Here is a 20,192-nt window from a genome sequence, read left to right as displayed (position 1 = left end):
ACCTTTGTGTCGTCTGCAAACTTGCCAACCCACCCTTCGACCCCCACATCCAGGTCGTTAATAAAAATCACGAAAAGTAGAGGTCCCAGAACAGATCCTTATGGGACACCACTAGTCACAATCCTCCAATCTGAATGTACTCTCTCCAACACCACCCTCTGCCTTCTGCAGGCAAGCCAATTCTGAATCCACCCTGGATCCCATGCCTTCTAACTTTCTGAATAAGCCTACCGTGTGGAACCTTGTCAAATGCCTTACTAAAATCCATATAGATCACATCCACTGCAGTACCCTCATCTATATGCCTCGTCACCTCCTCAAAGAACTCTATCAGGCTTGTTAGACACGATCTGCCCTTCACAAAGCCATGCTGAGTGTCCCTGATCAGAGCATGATTCTCTAAATGCCCACAGATCCTATCTCTAAGAATCTTTTCCAACAGCTTTCCCACCACAGACGTAAGGCTCACTGGTCTATAATTACCCGGACTATCCCTACTACCTTTTTTGAACAAGGGAACAACATTCGCCTCTCGTATCAGCCAGTTCCACCCTGGGCAAAAGGCACTGGCTGTCATCTCAATTTGTGCCCTTTATTGTCTTGTACACTTCTATCGTGTCACCTCTCATCGTCCTTTGAGGTTTTTTTTTACCAATTACATGCTGATCCTACATCCTGGAATATTATGAATCATGCAACAGGAGACCCAGATTGCTCTGCTTTTCAGAACTTAGCAATCTCTCACCATTTAGACAATATTTCCCTCTGTTATTTATCAAAGACCTCACTCACCCTGGACATAGTCTCTACTCTCCATTCACAGTGGGCAGAAAGCAAGTACCACCAGGCTCAAGGATAACAAATATAGAAACATAGAAAACCTACAGCACAATACAGGCCCTTCAGCCCACAATGCTGTGCCAAACATGTACTTACTTTAGAAATAACCTAGGCTTACCATAGCCCTCTGTTTTACTAAACTCCATGTACCTATCCAGGAGTCTCTTAAAAGACCCTATCGTATCTGCCTCCACCACCATCGCCAGCAGCTCATTCCACGCACTCACCACTCTCTGCGTAAAAAACTTACCCCTGACATCTCCTCTGTACCTACTTCCAAGCACCTTAAAACTGTGCCCTCTCCTGTTAGCCATTTCAGCCCCTGGGAAAAAGCCTCTGACTATCCACACGATCAATGCCTCTCATCATCTTATACACCTCTATCAGGTCACCTCTCATCCTCTGTCGCTGCATGGAGAAAAGGCCAAGTGGATTGGGCATGCTCCCCAATCCAGGCAACATCCTTGTAAATCTCCTCTGCACCTTTTCTAGAATTTCCACGTCCTTTGAGGTGACCAGAACTGAGAACAGTACTCCAAGTGGGGTCTGACCAGGGTCCTATATATCTGCAACATTACCTCGGCTCTGAGATTCAATCCCACGATTGATGAAGGCCAATGCACCGTATGCCTTCTTAACCACAGAGTCAACCTGTGCAGCAGCTTTGAGTGTCCTATGGACTCGGACCCCAAGATCCCTCTGATCCTCCACACTGCCAAGAGTCTTACTATTAATACTATATCCTGCCATCATATTTGACCTACCAACATGAACCACCTCACACTTTACTGGGTTGAACTCCATCTGCCACTTCTCAGCCCAGTTTTGCATCCTATCAATGTCCTGCTGTAACCTCTGACAGCCCTCCACACTATCCACAATGCCCCAACCTTTGTGTCATCAGCAAATTTACTAACCCATCCCTCCACTTCCTCATCCAGGTCATCTATAAAAATCAGGAAGAGAAGGGGTCCCAGAACAGATCCCTGAGGCATTCCACTGATCACCGACATCTATGTAGAATATGACCCGTCTACAACCACTCTTTGTCTTCTGTGGGCAAGCCAGTTCTGGATTCACAAAGCAATGTCCCCTTGGATCCCACGCCTCCTTACTTTCTCAATAAGCATGGGGTACCTTCCAAAAGGCACATCTCAACTGGAAACTCACTTGTGTGCAGTTTAAATTCCTTTGTGCGCTGTTAGCAACAGGTGTGTGCATGTACACACCTTAGAGGGAACACTGCACGTGAAAACCTACAAACTCCTTACAGACAGCAGTGGGAATTGCATCTGGTTTGTTAGTGCTGTAATAGTTCCCTGAACCACTGTGCCACCATAGCCAATCTCTACACCATGAGCTTCCAGTTGAGCTGTGGCCTCTGGAAATCTGGTAGACGCACACCTGCAGTATACTGTAGATCCCAGCTGTAGCCTGTGGCACGTCACTCATCACATAAACATTCATACCCACCCTCTGGAGTGTGATTTATACCGTACCATGAGGCTGTACTGTTCATTGGGAGCCAGATGCTGGTGGCTGAGATGACGGGCAACCTGCAGTACTCTGCCAATCCCCTCCATGTGACAGGTCAGGCTGAAACAGTTGTGGGCCAGGATCAGCAGCTCCACAGCTTCAGGACAAGAAAGGAGACACAAATCAGACAGCAATCAAACAAGCATCAGTTCCTTCCATGACTGGCTTTTCTACAGTTCACTTAGGACATTGCAAAATACCTTGCAGGCAATTAAATACAGTCAGATTCAGATTAGTTTATCACGTGTACATTTACATTAACAACCAGCACACCTAAGGATGTGCTGGAGGCAGCCTGAAGTGACACCACACATGCTGGCGTCAGCGTCAACACATCATGCCCACAATGCTCGGCAGAACAACACCGAGACAGGCTACCTGCAGACCCCCAGTCCTTGTACTCGTATTCTCAGACATTGCGTCTCCTGCCCAGATGCTTCATATACTACCCCTGACCTCTAGCTTCCCTCATCCCTGTCTATAAACCCTAACTGCCCGCACTGTCCCCAAAGCCATCCCTATAGACCTAAGCATACTAAATCTGTGTTCGAATTCTGCAGCACCTTCAGTACACGTAATGGCAACCTCAGCCTGGGTTTCTGCTCAGAGCTCTGCAGTCAGCTTCAAACATACCACCTTCTGACCCAGAAATACAGGTGTAAAATAGCAATCACATTCAATGGACACCATGCGGGATATTAGTACAGATATTAAAATGGAAATGAATAAAGAGGGAATGGGAGGAGGTTTTCAGGACAAAGACAGGAGCAGAGGAGTGCATCTAATGGTGGGATTTTAAAGAGGGGCACGGTATTTATTAGGAACAGCATGGTAGCGTTGCGAATAGTGTAACACTATTACAGTGCCAGTGACCGGTTTCAATTCCCACTGTGTGCACATTCTCTCTCCGTGTGGGTTTACTCCAGTTTCCGCCCCACGTATGGGTTAGGACTAGTCAGTCGTGGGCATGCTCTGTTGGCGTCAGAAGCGTGGCAACACTTGCGAGTTGCCCCCCAGCACGTCCTCAGACTGCGCTGGTCATTGATGGTTTTGACACATGTAACTGTACGTTTTGATGTATCTGTGACAAATAAAAGGGCCATGGGCCCATGAAATGCAGTGCTGAATCCTAGCCGGGAGGGTGATGCGAGTCCAACGTGGGGAATTGGGCCAGGTGACTTTCCCTGCTGTTGGATGTTAACACAGACATTTACTCTCCACTCAGCAGGATCGGAGTTTAAACAGAACATAGAACATAGGTCAGTACAGGTCCTTCAGCACACGATGTTTGCCAACTTTCTAACCTACTCCAAGATCAATCTAAGCCTTCCCTCCTACATAGCCCTCCATTTTTCTATTATCCATGTTTAGGTATATTTAACGTCAGAGAAATATATACAATATACATCCTGAAATTATTTTTCTTCGCAAACATCCGCGAAAACAGAGGAGTGCCCCAAAGAATGAATGACAGTTAAATGTTAGAACCCCAAAGCACCCCCCCCAGCTCCCCCCTCCCACGCACAAACAGGAGCAAAGCAATTACCCCCCCCACCGCTTCCCACCAGTCCCCTCACAACCCCTGGCAGTGCATTCCACGCACCCACCACTCTCTGTAAAAAAAAACTTAGCTCTGACATCCCCCCTATACTTTCCCCTAATTACTTTAAAATTACATATTAGGCATTTCTGCCCTGAAAAAAGTCTCTGGCTGTCCGCGCTATTGGAGCCTCCTATCAATTTGTACACCTCCATCGAGTCACCTCTCATGCGCCTTTGCTCCAGAGCGAAAACACTAGCTCACTCAACTTTTCCTCAGAAGACATGCTCTTCACATCTAACTCAGGACAAAATTTCTATCACTAAGAGAATTTTCTTTTCTGACCAAAAAACTATGGCCAACAAGAGCTTTGATTGAGGTCTGGGTACAGTTCCCCATGGATTGGATTCAAAGATAAATAATCTGCAATATATGGATGACAGGAAAGACTGTTACTTAGCACAGTCCCTGCACCCTCCAGACCGTTACTTCAAGATCACACACACTCTGTGGAACTTCTGACTTTCCAGTAACTTACTGCACTCAAGATCCCCCGCAGAAATGGATGAAATTTTATCCAGCAGTTTCATGCCAACAAGAATCGGATCTTGGCACAGTTTGGCCAGTTGAAGAAAGGCCTCTTTCCCATTACGAGGATTATAGATCTGCATCATTTCTTGTCCTGTGTGCAAAGACAATTAACAGAACAACCATCAAATGATGTGAACTGAAACCCTCTGCTAAACACAAGAGCTTTTGCAGATGAATCAGAATTACATAGAACATAGAATAGTACAGCACAGTACAGGCCCTTCGGCCCACAATGTTGTGCCGACCCTCAAACCCTGCCTCCCATATAACCACCCATCTTAAATTAGGTTTAATATCACTGGCATATGTCATGAAATTTGTTGTTTTCTGGCAGAAATACATTGCAATACATAATTAAAAACTATAAATACAATAAGATCTATATATACATTACAAAATTAGCTAAGTGGTGCAAAAATAGAAAAAAACAGTGAGGTAGTGTTCATGGGTTAATTAAATCTAATGGCAGAGGGCATTTGATGCTGGAAATTCAAAGCAATACACACACAAATGCTGGAAGAACTCAGCAGGTCAGGCAGCATCTATAAACCAAGACCCCTGAAGGCCTAGGGTTAGGACGATAGCTTGCAACATTGACTGCCATAGAAGCTGCCTGATGTGCTGAGTTTCTCCGGTATTTTGCGTGTGATAAAGATCTGTAAATCCAGTGTAAATCTGTAAATGCAGAAACACTGCAAGTCCAAGAGCAGGTCAGGTATGAAAACTGTTTGTCTAATGCCCAGATCAGAAATCGCAACGGTGCAGTTGGGTGACCGCTCCCCCCTCTGCTGGGGGACCAACTCAAGATTAAATCAGCTCAGAGGTCCCCAACGCTTGTAGCTGTCAGCGCTAAATTGTTTGGTGCTTGATTCGAATCTGAATCTGAGACAACCCTGCTGGAACTGGATGTTCCAACATATTCAGCTTCATTCTGAGGCCAGTACACCCCTACGTGAATCAGACATGACAGAAACCATGCTTCTCAGGCTGCTGATTTTCTCTGTCCAGGATTGGGTTCCATCCAGCCCTCTTATGGTAATGAACTACACCCCTCCCCACCCCACCCCCTGGGTACCTGCCATCATAACCCTTAGGTGGGTAGCTTGTAAGGTGTTACCCTCCTCCTGCCACCTATGCTCCTAAAGATGTTTAAAGATTTGAAGATTAAAGTTTAGCTTTATTTGTCACAGGTACATCAAAGCACCGAAACATACAGTGATGCAAACACGAGGAATTCTGCAGATGCTGGAAATTCAAGCAACACACATCAAAGTTGCTGGTGAACGCAGCAGGCCAGGCAGCATCTCCAGGAAGAGGTACAGTCGATGTTTCAGGCCGAGTTAGTCCTGACGAAGGGTCTCGGCCTGAAATGTCGACTGTACCTCTTCCTAGAGAAACATACAGTGAAACGTGTTGTTTGTGTCAATGACCAACACAGAGCCAGGATTTGCTGGGGGATGCCCGCAAGTGTTGGAGTGCTTCCCAATACCAATGTAGCACGTCCACAGCTCACTAACCCCAATCCGCACGTCTTTGGAGTGTGGGTGGAAACTGGAGCACCCACAGGAAACCCACACGATCACGGAGAGAACATATAAACTCTTTACAGACAGCAGAGCGAACTGAACCCCCATCTTACAGCTGGTGGTGCTGTTAGGTGTGACACTAACTTAGGCGTTGCAAACCTGAGGTCCACGGACCCCTGGGATAATGGCAAAGCTCCCCGCAGTAACCGCTACACTACCATGCTGCCCACAACTGACGGATGGACTCTAGGTTCTCAATACAATCCTGATTGCTCCCGGTCACTATCCCCTCTTAACTTGTGTGGGTGTGTAGCCACACTGTGACTGAAATACTCCCATGGTGTGTAGCCACACTGTGACTGAAATGCTCCCATGGTGTGTAGCCACACTGTGACTGAAATGCTCTCATGGTGTGTAGCCATACTGTGACTGAAATGCTCCCATGGTGTGTAGCCACACTGTGACTGAAATGCTCCCATGGTGTGTAGCCACACTGTGACTGAAATGCTCCCATGGTGTGTAGCCACACTGTGACTGAAATGCTCCCATGGTGTGTAGCCACACTGTGACTGAAATGCTCCCATGGTGTGTAGCCACACTGTGACTGAAATGCTCCCATGGTGTGTAGCCACACTGTGACTGAAACGCTCCCATGGTGTGTAGCCACACTGTGACTGAAACGCTCCCATGGTGTGTAGCCACACTGTGACTGAAATGCTCCCATGGTGTGTAGCCACACTGTGACTGAAACGCTCCCATGCACATAGTCCTTGTTGCCACACAGCTGGAATTTCCTTTTATATAATGTTACTATAAAGAGCTACGCAGTTTAAAGAGAGAGAACGCTGCTCCTGGTCCACTTGACGCAGGCAGTGAGAAATTGAAAGAACAGTCCTGTTTCTGTTTGACACTTTGATGCTGTGAATGGAACCAGGATTTAGACCTTACAGCACCTATGGTGTCAGGCTTGAAGATACCTGCAATGAGATTAAGATTATTTGTCACATATACATTGAAAAATTCAGTGAAACGTGTCGTTTCTGAAATGAGCAAGCAGTCTTCTGGGAAACCTACAAATGTCACCATGCTACAAATGTTGAAAGGCCAAGTTGGAACGGCTATGTTTCCGATAGTGGGGGAGTCTAGGACCAGAGGGCACAACCTCAGTCTTTTTAGAACGGAGATGAGGAGGAATTTCTTTAACCAGGGGGTAGTGAATCTGTGGAATTCATTGCCACAGACAGCTGTGGAAGCCAAGCCATTGGATGTATTTAAAAAGGAGGTTGGGAGGTTCCTGATTAGTAAGGGTGTCAAAGGTTACGGGAAGAAGGAGGGAGAATGGGTTTAGAAGGATAATCAATCAGCCATGATGGAATAGTGAAACAGACTCATTAGGTCCAAAGGCTCAATTTTGCTCCTATGTCTTAAGGTCTTCCAATGCAACACAGCACACTCACAACTCACTAACCGTAACCACACGTCTTTGGGGTGTGGAAGGAAACCCACATGGTCACAGGGAAAATGTATAAACTCCTTACAGGCAGTGGCAATCATGTTTGCAGAATTAGGCCAACGGACCTAACTGGTGGCATAGAGGCATGTGTCGGACTTCGGGACGAAAAGGTCCCGAGTTCGAATCCAGCCAGCCGGCTCCCCTGCACTCTTCCCATTCTTGCTGGGTTACGAGCTGGTGATCTCACCTGGCAGAAGGCAATGGCAAACCACTGCTGTAACTTGCCTTGTGCGTGGCTCCCCACTATGTCAGAGAGGCGTGGATGGAAATCGTCCGCTAACCGGAGAAACTCCGGATGCGATGTAAAAAAAAAGTTACATAACACTCTACAGCGCCAGCGGCCTGTGTTCAATTCCTACCACTGTCTGTAAGGAGTTTGTACGTTCTCCCTGTAACGGTGTGGGTTTCCCCAAGACGAATGGGTTAGGGTTTGTAAATGAGGTCTCTAGTGTTTCAGATCTCAGGTCAGTTTTGGAGAAAACACCTGGAGCCTGAGATCACAAGATGCTGCATGAATCGGGTCTCATTGCACCAACGCTGGCACCACCGAGCCATGGGCAGCCCTACTCGGTAAATTCCACATAGACACGTTCAACCTGAGGATATAATTGAGTTCTGATTCACACAAACAGACCGGGTGTCTGGGGTATCTGTAATTAGGATAAATTTTCCTTTTGTTTATATAAAAAGCCCAAGACACAAAATCAGAAATGATGTCTTCATGCCTGTGAATTCATCAATGTTTTTACTGGTAACTTGATATAGTAGCATAGCACGATATCATGATAGTGACCTCAGTGGGTCAGAAGGCTGAAGCGCAGATGTGTATATGCATCAGTGCTTGGAGAACACTGTTGTAAAATGAAGACACTCTGACCAACCATGGTGAACTACAAACATGATCTTTGAGAGAGGATCAGAGTCAGAGAGCCAGGGTTACAGCAGCAAGTTGTTTCTGAAAACTCAAGTTCGTCTGCTCATGAATATCAGACAGCTTGGACTCGCCCGTCTATTTATATACGTTTAATTTGTCCCCTTTTTGGAATGCAGTGACTCATGTTGGGATGCTGTTGGAAGAATAACAGCCCATCTCTGAACCTCAGTATCCACCAGGTGAGGCACCTGGGACACAGTCTGGCTGGGCCTGACCTGCTCCTTGGTGACTTTCCAGCAAGAAGCACCCACAGAGCACTCATCGAACACAGAACAGTACAGCACAGAACACGCCCTTCGGCCCACAATGTTGTACTGAACCAATCAGTAATCAAATGGTAATCTCCTCTGCCTACACAATGTCCATATCCTTCCATTGTCCTCACATCCATGTGCCCATATAAACATCTCTTAAATACCTCTAATGTATCTGACTCTTCCACCACCCCAGGGAGCACATTCCAGGCACCCACCACTCTCTGTGTAGAAAAACTTGCCCCGACATCTCCTTTGAAATTCCCCCCCTCACCGTAAATGCCTGTCCTCCAATACTGGACATCTGCAGCAAGAGCCCACCTCTCCCTCTCTAGGGAAACACAAGTTAAACACAACAGACCCACCAGCAGAAGCAAAGCTGACTCAAAATCAACAGCCCCCAACAAGAAACATTCAGCTGACCCCCCCATTATGATCTTGCACTTTAACATTTACCTGCACTCTCTCAGTAGCTTTTACACTTTAATCCGCCGATTGGTTTAACTTATTCTACCTCAACGTACTGCATAGTCATAGTCATGCTTTATTGATCCTGGGGGAAATTGGTTTTCGTTACAGTTGCACCATAAATAATAAATAGTAATAAAACCATAAATAGTTAAATAGTAATATGTAAATTATGCCAGGAAATAAGTCCAGGACCAGCCTATTGGCTCAGGATGTCTGACCCTCCAAGGGAGGAGTTGTAAAATTTGATGGCCACAGGCAGGAATGACTTCCTATGACGCTCTGTGCTGCATCTCGGTGGAATGAGTCTCTGGCTGAATGTACTCCTGTGCCCACCCAGTACATTATGTAGTGGATGGGAGACATTGACCAAGATGGCATGCAACTTGGACAGCATCCTCTTTTCAGACACCACCATGAGAGAGTCCAGTTCCATCCCCACAACATCACTGGCCTTATGAATGAGTTTGTTGATTCTGCTGGTGTCTGCTACCCTCAGCCTGCTGCCCCAGCACACAACAGCAAACATGATCGCACTGGCCACCACAGACTCGTATAATGATCTGATCTGTATGAACAGCATGCAAGACAGGCTTTTCACTGTATCTTACATGTGACAATAATAGATGCGCAGACTAGATGGGCTGAAGTGCCTGTTTTCATGTTCTACTGTTCTATGCTTCTGTGACTCTAGTAAACCAATCCAAACACAAGAGATGCTGGAAATTCCAGAGCAACACACACAAAAATGCTGGAGGAACTCAGCAGGCCAGGCAGCATCTATGGAAATGAATAAATAATAATTTTTCAAGTCCGAGACCCTCCTTCGGGACCTGCTGAGTTCCTCCAGCATTTTGTGTGCTTGAATTCATATTTCCAACATTTGCAATGCTTCATTTTACTTAACGTATTACTGCTTTAACGGTACATAAATAGGAAATAGTTTGAAGTTACCCCTGGAGTTTCTTCAGCAAGGTAAACACTTCAATTAAACTCCTTTTGAAGTCAGGAATCAGATTTTAAAAAAAACAAATGTTATTCATCAAAGTCTGTGCGATGTTTTGGTAAGTCTCAAACATACATTTACTCAGAAAGGGGTTTTGAATCTCCCTGTGATCTTTGAAGTGTTTGTAGAAAGGGAGTTTTGGATAAGCCTCATCTTTGAAAACAAGCAATCATTCACATACATGATAAAATAAATTTCCGTGTGGAAATGGTGAGCATGCTTTGAGAGTCAGGCAAACAAGGGTTTGGTGTGCTCCATATGTTGGAACGTGGAAGGGATCAGAAGGCAGCAGGAAGCCTACTTGGGGGTATATTCAAAGTACATTTATTATCAAAGGAAATGTTGTTGGATGCAGCTGATATATTACTGGGCAGCCCAATTTCACAAGTTTCAATAATGCGAGAAGGAGCCCACTGCAGCCCACCCAGCCTGTGCGTTGTTCCCTGCCACTCTCAGATGCTCAGGCAGCAGCTGTGGACAGTCGGCAGGTTTGCAATGCAGTCCAGCGGAAGGACTGAGACCTGGAATGTCACCTGTTCATTTCCCTCCACAGATGCTGCCTAATCCACTGGGTTTCTCTAACAGCCTCAGTTCATCTGACCAGACCAGGGCTTCCCAACCTTTTTCATGCCATGGACCCGTACCATTAACCGAGGGGTCCGTGGATCCCAGGTTGGCAACCCCTGCGTTTCCCGGTCCGAAAGAAGTCAGGCAGCTGTAGTGAGGAGAGGACAAGCTAGGGGAGAAAGTAGTTATACAGAGATACAACATGGAAGCAGGCTCTTTGGCTCACCAAGTCCACACTGAGCACCGAGCTCACATTTACACTAATCCTAACGTTAACCACATCTCCATATTCCTATCAACTGTCCCACATCCTGGCACTCACCCACACACTGGGGGCAATGTAGAACGGCCAATTAACCTACTAACTCTCAGGTCTTTAGGACACTGGAACACGCAACAAAAATCCACGTGGTCACAGGAAGAACGTGCAAACTCCACACACTCACCACTCAAGGTTAGGACTGAATCAGGACTTTGACACTGCGAGGTAGAGGCTTTATTCATCGTGTTTCTACACCTCCCCAATACTAACCCAAGCGGATACAACTACTGGGCATGCAGAGCACGTGCTTTCTGCTAACAGCCAGCTTCTTGTCTTCACACAACGCCAAGCTGTTTCCATCAGGGTGGAAGTACAGGAACCCACCGTCAGCTCCTTCCCCTCTGCCATCAGATTCCCGAACGATTCATGAACCCATAAACACTACCTCATCATAAATAGTAGAGATTCTGCAGGAAATCTAGACTGACACACACAAAATGCTGGAGGATCTCAGAAAGTTATCCCATTTTTCTCTATTTGTTTTTGCAATTTATAGTAATTTTATGTCTTAGCACGGCACTGCTACTGAAAAACAACACATTTCATGTTGTAAACACGAGATTCTGCAGCAACACACAAAATGCTGGAGGAACTCAGCAGGTCAGGCAGCATCTATGGAGGAGAATAAACAATTAACTTTTCGGGCTGAGACCCTTCATCAGGACTGGAAAGGAAGGGGGCCGAAGCTAGAATGGGGGGGGGGTGCTGTTAGAGTACAAGCAGGCAGGTGACAGGTGAGACCAGGTGAGGAGGAAGGTAGATGGATGGGAGAAGGGGAGGGGGATAAAATGGAAGCTGGGAGGGGTAGGTGGACAAAGTAAGGGAAGGAGAGATCAGAATGGATGGAGAATGGAGAATTATGGTGACAATGTTAAACACAAGAGTTTCTGCAGAAGCTCGAAATCCAAAGCATTAGGGTTGTTTCATGTCATCTAAGTTGGTGATACTGATTCTGATCTCAATCCTTTTGTCTTGGGATCAGGCTCTCCCCAGTGATCAGAGATCACACCTGCTCCAGAGGGCACGCTGAACAGGATAACATTTTTCTCTGGAAGTTAGATTACACTTTGGAGTTGAAAACTCTGCATGCAAGGAGAACCACTCACCCTGGGTTTCCCACTCACACTGCACGCTGCCCACGTAACCTGCCCCGGTAAACACACGGCTGATAGTCTACCTTTGGATTGTGTTGAAGACAGCAATGCTTGGACCACCTCGTCTGCTACCAGAGCTGCCACTGCCTCTGCCTTCAGCCCTCGCGTGGTGATAAACGCCCGTGCCTTTTTGTAACGGTCAGGCTGCTGTGACGATAACACTTCCCGCAGAACCGTGTTGGAATCTTGTGTTGAGATATCATTGAAGGAAAAGCCAAGCTCCTATAGGGGAGCGAAAATTAATTATCTGACTAAGAACATTTTTGAACTTTAATATATTTTTAAAGGAATTAAGTCATAACTGTTCACTTACAACATGAAATAATCCACTCGTAAAGAAACCAACATAAAATTCAAGAAAATGGTTAGACAAGAGCTCTGGTTTACACTCAGTGGCCACTTTATTAGGCACACCTACGCGTGAATAGCCGATTATGCGGGAGCAATTCAATGCATAAAAGTATGCAGACATGGTCAAAAAATTCAGCTGCTGTTTACAGAAAACATCAGAATGGGGAAGAAAAATGTGATCTAAGCAACTTATTCTGTGGAATGATTGTTCGTGTCAGAGGGGGTGGTTTGAGTATCTCAGAAACTGCTGATCTCACAAGTCTCTCGAGTTTACAGAGAATGGTGTGATGAACAAAAAAAAACACGCAGTGAGCAGCAGTTCTGTGGGAGAGAATACCTTGTTAATGAGAGAGGTCAGAGGAGAATGGCCAGACTGGTTCAAGCTGACAGGAAGGTGACAGTAACTCAAATAACCACGCGTTACAACAGTGGTGTGTAGAAGAGCATCTCTGAACACACAACATGTTGAACCTTGAAGTGGATGGGCTACAGCAGCAAAGACCACACTGGGTTCCACACCTGTGCCTAATAAAGGGGCCCACTGAGTGTATTTTTTAGCTGCATATGGTTTAAGAACAGTGGGAATAATTGGTAGCAGATTACCACATGAATGATTGTACCTTTGAGAGCTCGAATAAGCTAAGAATCTGGTGGCAGTAACTCTTTCCATGGCTGCATTCATTAATGAGAACCTGCAGATCATTAACAACCTGGTCTTTAACAACGTTGTCTTCTAGACTCTGAACAGATGATGAACTTATATTGCCCACTGTCAGGAGAAAACAAAAAACGATTGTTTAAAGACGATGCAGCAATAAAGAGTTTCCTGTACAGCCCAAACATGGAACATTATTACAGTACTTGCGGCATCCGTTTAGCTACAATATGCAAAGTGAATGATCAGATCGAATAAAGAAGAACTTTAAAAAAAATTAAGAGGATCAGCACGGTAAGGGAACCTGCCAGCCCAATCACATCCACATGTGATTAATCTATTAACCCTTACATCTTTGGAACGTGGGAGGAAATCGAAGCGCCTGGAGGAAACCCACATCAGAGGGAGAACATACACAATCCTTACAGACAACAGAGGGAATTGAACCCAGGTCCCTGGCGCTGTAATAGTGTCAAACTAACCGAACGCCAATCTCCCATACCATGAGCTTCCAGTTTCCACATTAACCTGTGATGTGGCATTAAACTATGCTTCCATGTCATCCAAAAAATGCACAAAAAAGCAGTGTGAAATACCAACCTCAAATAAATTAGTTATAATCATCTCAGGGATCACTGTTAAACGTAAAGCATCCACTCATGACAAAAGAATGCAATGTAATGTAAATTCAGATTGGAGCCTCTCACAACTTCCTTTATGCGAACAATGTGCTCTTTCGTAACCAACCAAGTACCAAGGTAGCGAATTGCCACAAAAAACACAGCTCACTACTGCCCTTCTGGTTCCTATCCCTCAAGGTCCTTGAAGTATAAAAACCCATGCCGAGAAGGAGACTGTTCAACCCACAATTTACAAGGAACTATCTAATCTAATCCCAGCTGTCATTCATAAATTACGTCACGTTGAACACCCATTTAAACAGGAGATTCTGCAGATAATGTAAATTCAGAGGAACAAACACAAAATGCTGGAGGAACTCAGCAGGTCAGGCAGCATCTATGGAGAGGAATAAGCAGTCAACGTTTCAGACTAAGACCTTTAGGAAGGAGGAAAAAGCCAGAGTAAGAGGTGGGGTGGGGCAGTGCGGAGGGGAAAGACTACAAGCTGGCAGATGATAGGTGAAATCAGGTGAGGAGGAAGGTGGGTGTGAGGGGAAGGAGCGATGAACTGAGAAGCTGGAAGAGGTAAAGGGCTGAAGGAGGAGGAGGGAGAGTGGACAATGGGAGAATGGGAGAGAGGAAGAACTCCAGAGGGAGATTATATACAGATGGTGGGGCTCTCCTATGCTTACTGCCCCCCCCCTTCTTTGTGATCATGGTCCAAACCTGTGAAGTACTGTTGGAGCTTGGGGCACATTATGAAGTATAAAGCCCTTCTATATACTGTACAGTACTTTCGCACAGTCCTGCTTTTTCAATGTGGAGCAAAGAGTGAGTCTGTAAGTCTGGCGGGAGCGAATGATGTTGGTAGGGCGAGGGTGGAGTGCGGTGGGAGGGGTGTGGGACAGGTGGCAGAGAGGGAGTGCCAGGGGTGGGGGAGGTGTGGGTGCAGACACACCCAGCCCTGAGACACCGGGTAAGGTCATTTGATTCCAAACAACTGGTTTATTGATCATTACAGAATGTCTCTCTGGTGCTTCCCGCTCCCTCCCCTCTCCCTTCCCCTTTTCCCATCCATGATTCCCCTCTCCCTGCCCCTTCCCACTCTCAGTCCACAACAGAGACCCATATCAGAATCAGTTTTATCATCACTCATCTCACGAAATCTGTTTTTTTTTGCAGCAGTACAGTGCAATACATAAAATTACTACAGTACTGTGCAAAAGTCTTAGGCGCCACAGCTATATACACAAACCGGAGACTTTTGCACAGTACTGTATTTAATTAGAGATACAGTGTGGAATAGGCCATTCTGGCCCTTCGAGCCACACTGCCCAGCAACCTCCGGCCACCCCTGGTTTAACCGTAACACAATCACAGGACAATTTACAATGACCAATTAACTGGCTAACCAGTACGTCTTTGGACAGTGGGACAAAACCAAAGCACCTGGAGAAAACCCGCTCCTTCCATGGGGAGGACGTACAGACACCTTACAGATGATGTCTGAATTGAACTCCGAACTCCAACGACCCGAGCTGACCCCTACACTACCATGGCACCCAGATCATTAACGGCTCTGCAAAGGGTAAGAAGATGAGGACCCAATTTGATTTTGCTATTTATTTTAAATTCCTCTCAGCTGCCTAAATTTCTAAGTAAACCAAAATTTGTCAACATTGCCAATGTTATTGTAGACCAGCACTTTCTTTCAATCTTCTGGTATTAAGCGAACTCTGGATTGTGTGCAGTAATATAGTGCTGGCTGAATGTTTATACAGCTCCAACTTGTCCTCCCTAATCTTATATCCTATGGCTCAGCCAACGATGGAAAGTAACCCATCTGCTTTTCTGCCAGAAGGGACCGCTCTAAAACGGGGTAACAAGTCCAATTACCCCACCGTCTTTACCCAAAGCCCAAGAATGTTCTTAATTTCCTGCACGCTGTGTGAGCACAAAATGAACCAATGCCCTTAAACCTCAGGAGATTCCTTCAAAGTCAGCACTCTCGAACACAACCAGATCTTTGCAAACAGTTATTGACTACCTGTGAAATCATTCACCCGGTGATAATTATTCCCAGCTCGGTGACAGGAACATTACCCTTTAGACGGAGTTAATCTCACAATGATGAACAGTAATTGTACTACTCCCAGTGAGCAGTGTACGGATTAAACTGCATTTAGAATTAAGAATAAATATGGAAAGAGATTTATGACAATGGTCCCTGTGCTATCTTTATTATCTCTATAAACTTTACATTTTAAAAGGCTTCTTAGGATGACAGACTTCCAGCACACTGTCCATCTATATAGAACATAGAATAGTACAGCACAGTACAGGCCCTTCGGCCACAATGTTGTGCCGACCCTCAAACCCTGCCTCCCATATAAGCCCCCACCTTAAATTCCTCCATATACCTGTCGAGTAGTCTCTTAAACTTCACGAGTGTATCTGTCTCCACCACTGACTCAGGTAGTGCATTCCACGCACCAACCACTCTCTGAGTAAAAAACCTTCCTCTAATATCCCCCTTGAACTTCCCACCCCTTACCTTAAAGCCATGTCCTCTTGTATTGAGCAGTGGTGCCCTGGGGAAGAGGCGCTGGCTATTCACTCTATCTATTCCTCTTATTATCTTGTACACCTCTATCATGTCTCCTCTCATCCTCCTTCTCTCCAAAGAGTAAAGCCCTAGCTCCCTTAATCTCTGATCATAATGCATATTTTCTAAACCAGGCAGCATCCTGGTAACTCTCCTCTGTACCCTTTCCAATGCTTCCACATCCTTCCTATAGTGAGGCGACCAGAAATGGACACAGTACTCCAAGTGTGGCCTAACCAGAGTTTTATAGAGCTGCATCATTACATCGCGACTCTTAAACTCTATCCCTCGACTTATGAAAGCCAACACACCATAAGCTTTCTTAACTACCCTATCTACCTGTGAGGCAACTTTCAGGGATCTGTGGACATGTACCCCCAGATCCCTCTGCTCCTCCACACTACCAAGTATCCTGCCATTTACTTTGTACTCTGCCTTGGAGTTTGTCCTTCCAAAGTGTACCACCTCACACTTCTCCGGGTTGAACTCCATCTGCCACTTCTCAGCCCACTTCTGCATCCTATCAATGTCTCTCTGCAATCTTTGACAATCCTCTACACTATCTACAACACCACCAACCTTTGTGTCGTCTGCAAACTTGCCAACCCATCCTTCTACCCCCACATCCAGGTCGTTAATAAAAATCACGAAAAGTAGAGGTCCCAGAACAGATCCTTGTGGGACACCACTAGTCACAATCCTCCAATCTGAATGTACTCCCTCCACCATGACCCTCTGCCTTCTATATAGAAGAGTACAGCACAGTACAGGCCCTTCAGCCCAAGATGTTGTGCCGACCCTTTAATCTACTCCAAGATCAATCTAACTCTTCCCCCCCTATTTCTCTTTCATCCATGAGCCTATCTAAAATGCATTTCCACTGTGGGGAACAAGGCTCTGGCTGTCCACCCTATCTATGCCTCTTATCATCTTGTATACCTCTATCAAGAGTCGATCTGCTGTTCCTCAAGCAGTTTGTTTTCTTTCTCCAAGAACAACCATCCCCAATCTCATGCCTGCCCCTTCACAGATTCTGACACCCCCACAGTAGGTCAGAGAGCTTCCTGAAGAGATTGTAAATGTCTATGAATGCACTGAAACAATTACAAAGTGACTTACTGCTTGAGATCCTTTTTTGAGGGTGTCTCGTCTCCCCATTCAAAGCAGCAGCTGTACTCAAGATGGTTTTGATAGCAGGATGGAAATCGGTCGCTTGTGCTTCCCCTGAGGCCAGAGCTCTGCAATGGAGAACTAGTGAAAGATCTTGGTTATAAAATTCAAAATATCTGGAGACTCTACTGGCTTCGTGGATGCATCCTCTATCTAATAAACTTCCAATCAAAACACTAAGGGCTTCTTGCTCCACTGCTTCAAGTCTACAGTTGGAAGCCATGTCCTTGTTTGGAAACCCTTCCAGCTTGAGATATTTCGGCGAGTTCAGAGCAGGCAGCTTTGAGAAGAAGAACTCTTTGGTGGCATCTTCAAAGGTAAGTTCACCACAGACTGAAACCTGCCAAGCAAATCTGGAAGCTGTGGACATCAGCAAAGTCTGCTGACTGATGCGACACAACCAAATCCTTTTCTCTACTTCTTCCAGCTGTTCTAGGAGCGGAGGTGAGCTGCTTGACAGCCAGTGTCCCGCGATGGTCAGGAGCATGCACTTCTCCTGAATAGCCAGGAGCTGTTCTTTGAAAGGTAGTGGTGGTTGTGAGTTAGTGAATGACTTATCTGTAGCCTGGCACAGAAAGAATTCAGAGGCAGCTACATTGGAGATCAAATTATTTTTGAAACAATCATGGCACTTCTTCCAAAAATTTATTCTTGTCTCTTTCCTTTGCCACTGACCACGTTGTTTCAAATTTTGTAATTCCTGAGATACCTGTAAAAAAAAATTAAATAATAGGTCCAAACACAATATATTGAAACTTTTTTACGTCGATTCATAGAACACGAATGTCTCTGACTATTGTCCACCCACCTATCTATGCAACACACAAAATGCTGGTGCAACTCAGCAGGTCAGGTAGCATCCATGGAGAGGAATAAACAGTCAACGTTTCAGGCCGAGACCCTTCATCAGGACTGGAAAGGAAGGGGGGAAGAAGCCAGAATAAGAAGGTGGGATAGAGGGGGAGGAATACAAACTGGCTGGTGAGAGGTGAGACCAGGTGAGGGGGAAGGGGGGAAGGTGGATAGGTGGACGAAGTAAGAAGCTCAAGAGCAAATGGAAAAGCTGAAGGACAAAGAAGAAAGCTGTCAGAAGACCAGGGAAGAGAGCGAAGGAGGAGGGAAACCAGTCCAAGGCGATGGGCAAGTGAAGAGACCAGAAAGGGTAAGAGGGGAGCCACAATGGGGAATGGAAAATTAAAGAAGGAGGGAGGACGGACAAAATTACTGTAAGTTGGAGAAATCCATGTTCATGCTGGCAGCTTGGAGGCTACCCAGAGATGGAATATGGGGTATTCCTCCACAGACCTGACAGTGGCCCCATAGTGGCAGTACAGGAAGCCATGGACACGTCGGAATGGGAATGAGAAAACCCGCCTTTTGTCATGGACAGAACAAAAGTACTTGACAAACCGGTTCCCAGACTATTGGGTCTGACCAATGCAGAGGAAGCTGCACCATGAGCAGTGGATACTCGTACAGCCCTGAGAGACTTGCAGGTAAAGTGCCACCTTACCTAGAAGGACTGTTGGGGGTCCTCAACGGTGATGAGGAAGGAGGTGTAGCACCCGTCTCCCTTACACGGGTAAGAGCTGTGAGGGAGATCAGTGGGGAAGGATGAGTGGACAAAGGAGTCAGGTAGAGATATCTATGCAAATCCTGTTGGCCGTATTAACCCCATATCCCTCTACTCCTCTCCTATCCACATACCCATGCAAATGCCTTTTCACATTACAATTATATCTGCCTTCACCACCTCCACTAGTTCCATTTCTATTTATGCACACCTTCTGTGTGGAAAACCTAACCTTCAATTATAATAATAATAACTGATTTATCGAGCACTTTTCATACAGATGATGTAGCTCAAAATGCTTTACAATGGGATAAAGTGCAAACATGAAAATAAAATCAAAAATAAAAGTAAAAATAAACATAACATAAGAGAAAAAGATTAAATAAATAGGTTTTGGGCTGGCATTTAAAAGTGTCAACTAAGTCTGCATCCCTTATTGTTTTAGGTATTGGATTCTGCAGTTTAGGAGCATAGTTCAAAAAAGCTGATCTACAAATTATCTTTTGAGGGAGATTGTTTACATCTAAGCAATCGGTGGAAGAAGACCTGGTTTATAAAATGGAAGTGATTCTGTGATGTACTCCAGTCCCAGACCAGTTAAATTTCTTCCCTCTCACCATAAACCTGTGCCCGCTAGTCTAGACTACATGTCCCTGAGGAAAAGATTCGACCATTTGTCCTTTCTATGTCACTCAGAGTCAGTTACATAGCACTAAATTGGACTCATTGGCCCCAAGATGCCTACCTGAGCTACTCCCATTTGCCTGCATTTGGCTCACATGCCTCTCAGGTTTCTGATGCATTTATATGTCCAAGCGTCCTTTGAAATATAATCATACGCATTTTTACAGTTTCCTCTGGAGGTACTTTCCATACACCACCACCCTCTAGTTTTGGACTCTCCTAGCTTGGGAAAAAGATGACGATTATTCACTTCATCTAAGCTCCTTGTGATTTTATATAACGT

At 45.6% G+C, this 20,192-nt stretch overlaps 1 protein-coding gene across 2 annotated transcripts in view; it reads right to left on the bottom strand.

Annotated features, from left to right (window-relative positions):
* Positions 1 to 20,192, bottom strand: part of spg11 (SPG11 vesicle trafficking associated, spatacsin) — a 208,412-nt gene that overhangs the window by 13,650 nt on the left and 174,570 nt on the right. For both annotated transcript variants that reach the window (XM_063066206.1, XM_063066207.1), the window contains 5 exons: positions 17,602 to 18,361; positions 13,223 to 13,371; positions 12,275 to 12,473; positions 4,455 to 4,598; positions 2,340 to 2,473 (listed from right to left, as the gene is read on the bottom strand). In XM_063066206.1, the coding sequence (XP_062922276.1) occupies positions 2,340 to 2,473; positions 4,455 to 4,598; positions 12,275 to 12,473; positions 13,223 to 13,371; positions 17,602 to 18,361 (1,386 nt within the window). The remainder of the gene's footprint in view (positions 1 to 2,339; positions 2,474 to 4,454; positions 4,599 to 12,274; positions 12,474 to 13,222; positions 13,372 to 17,601; positions 18,362 to 20,192) is intronic.

Source organism: Mobula hypostoma, chromosome 13 (assembly GCF_963921235.1).
Source record: "Mobula hypostoma chromosome 13, sMobHyp1.1, whole genome shotgun sequence".
Classification (NCBI taxonomy): domain Eukaryota; kingdom Metazoa; phylum Chordata; class Chondrichthyes; order Myliobatiformes; family Myliobatidae; genus Mobula; species Mobula hypostoma.
This window is presented reverse-complemented; position numbering and strand designations above follow the sequence as displayed.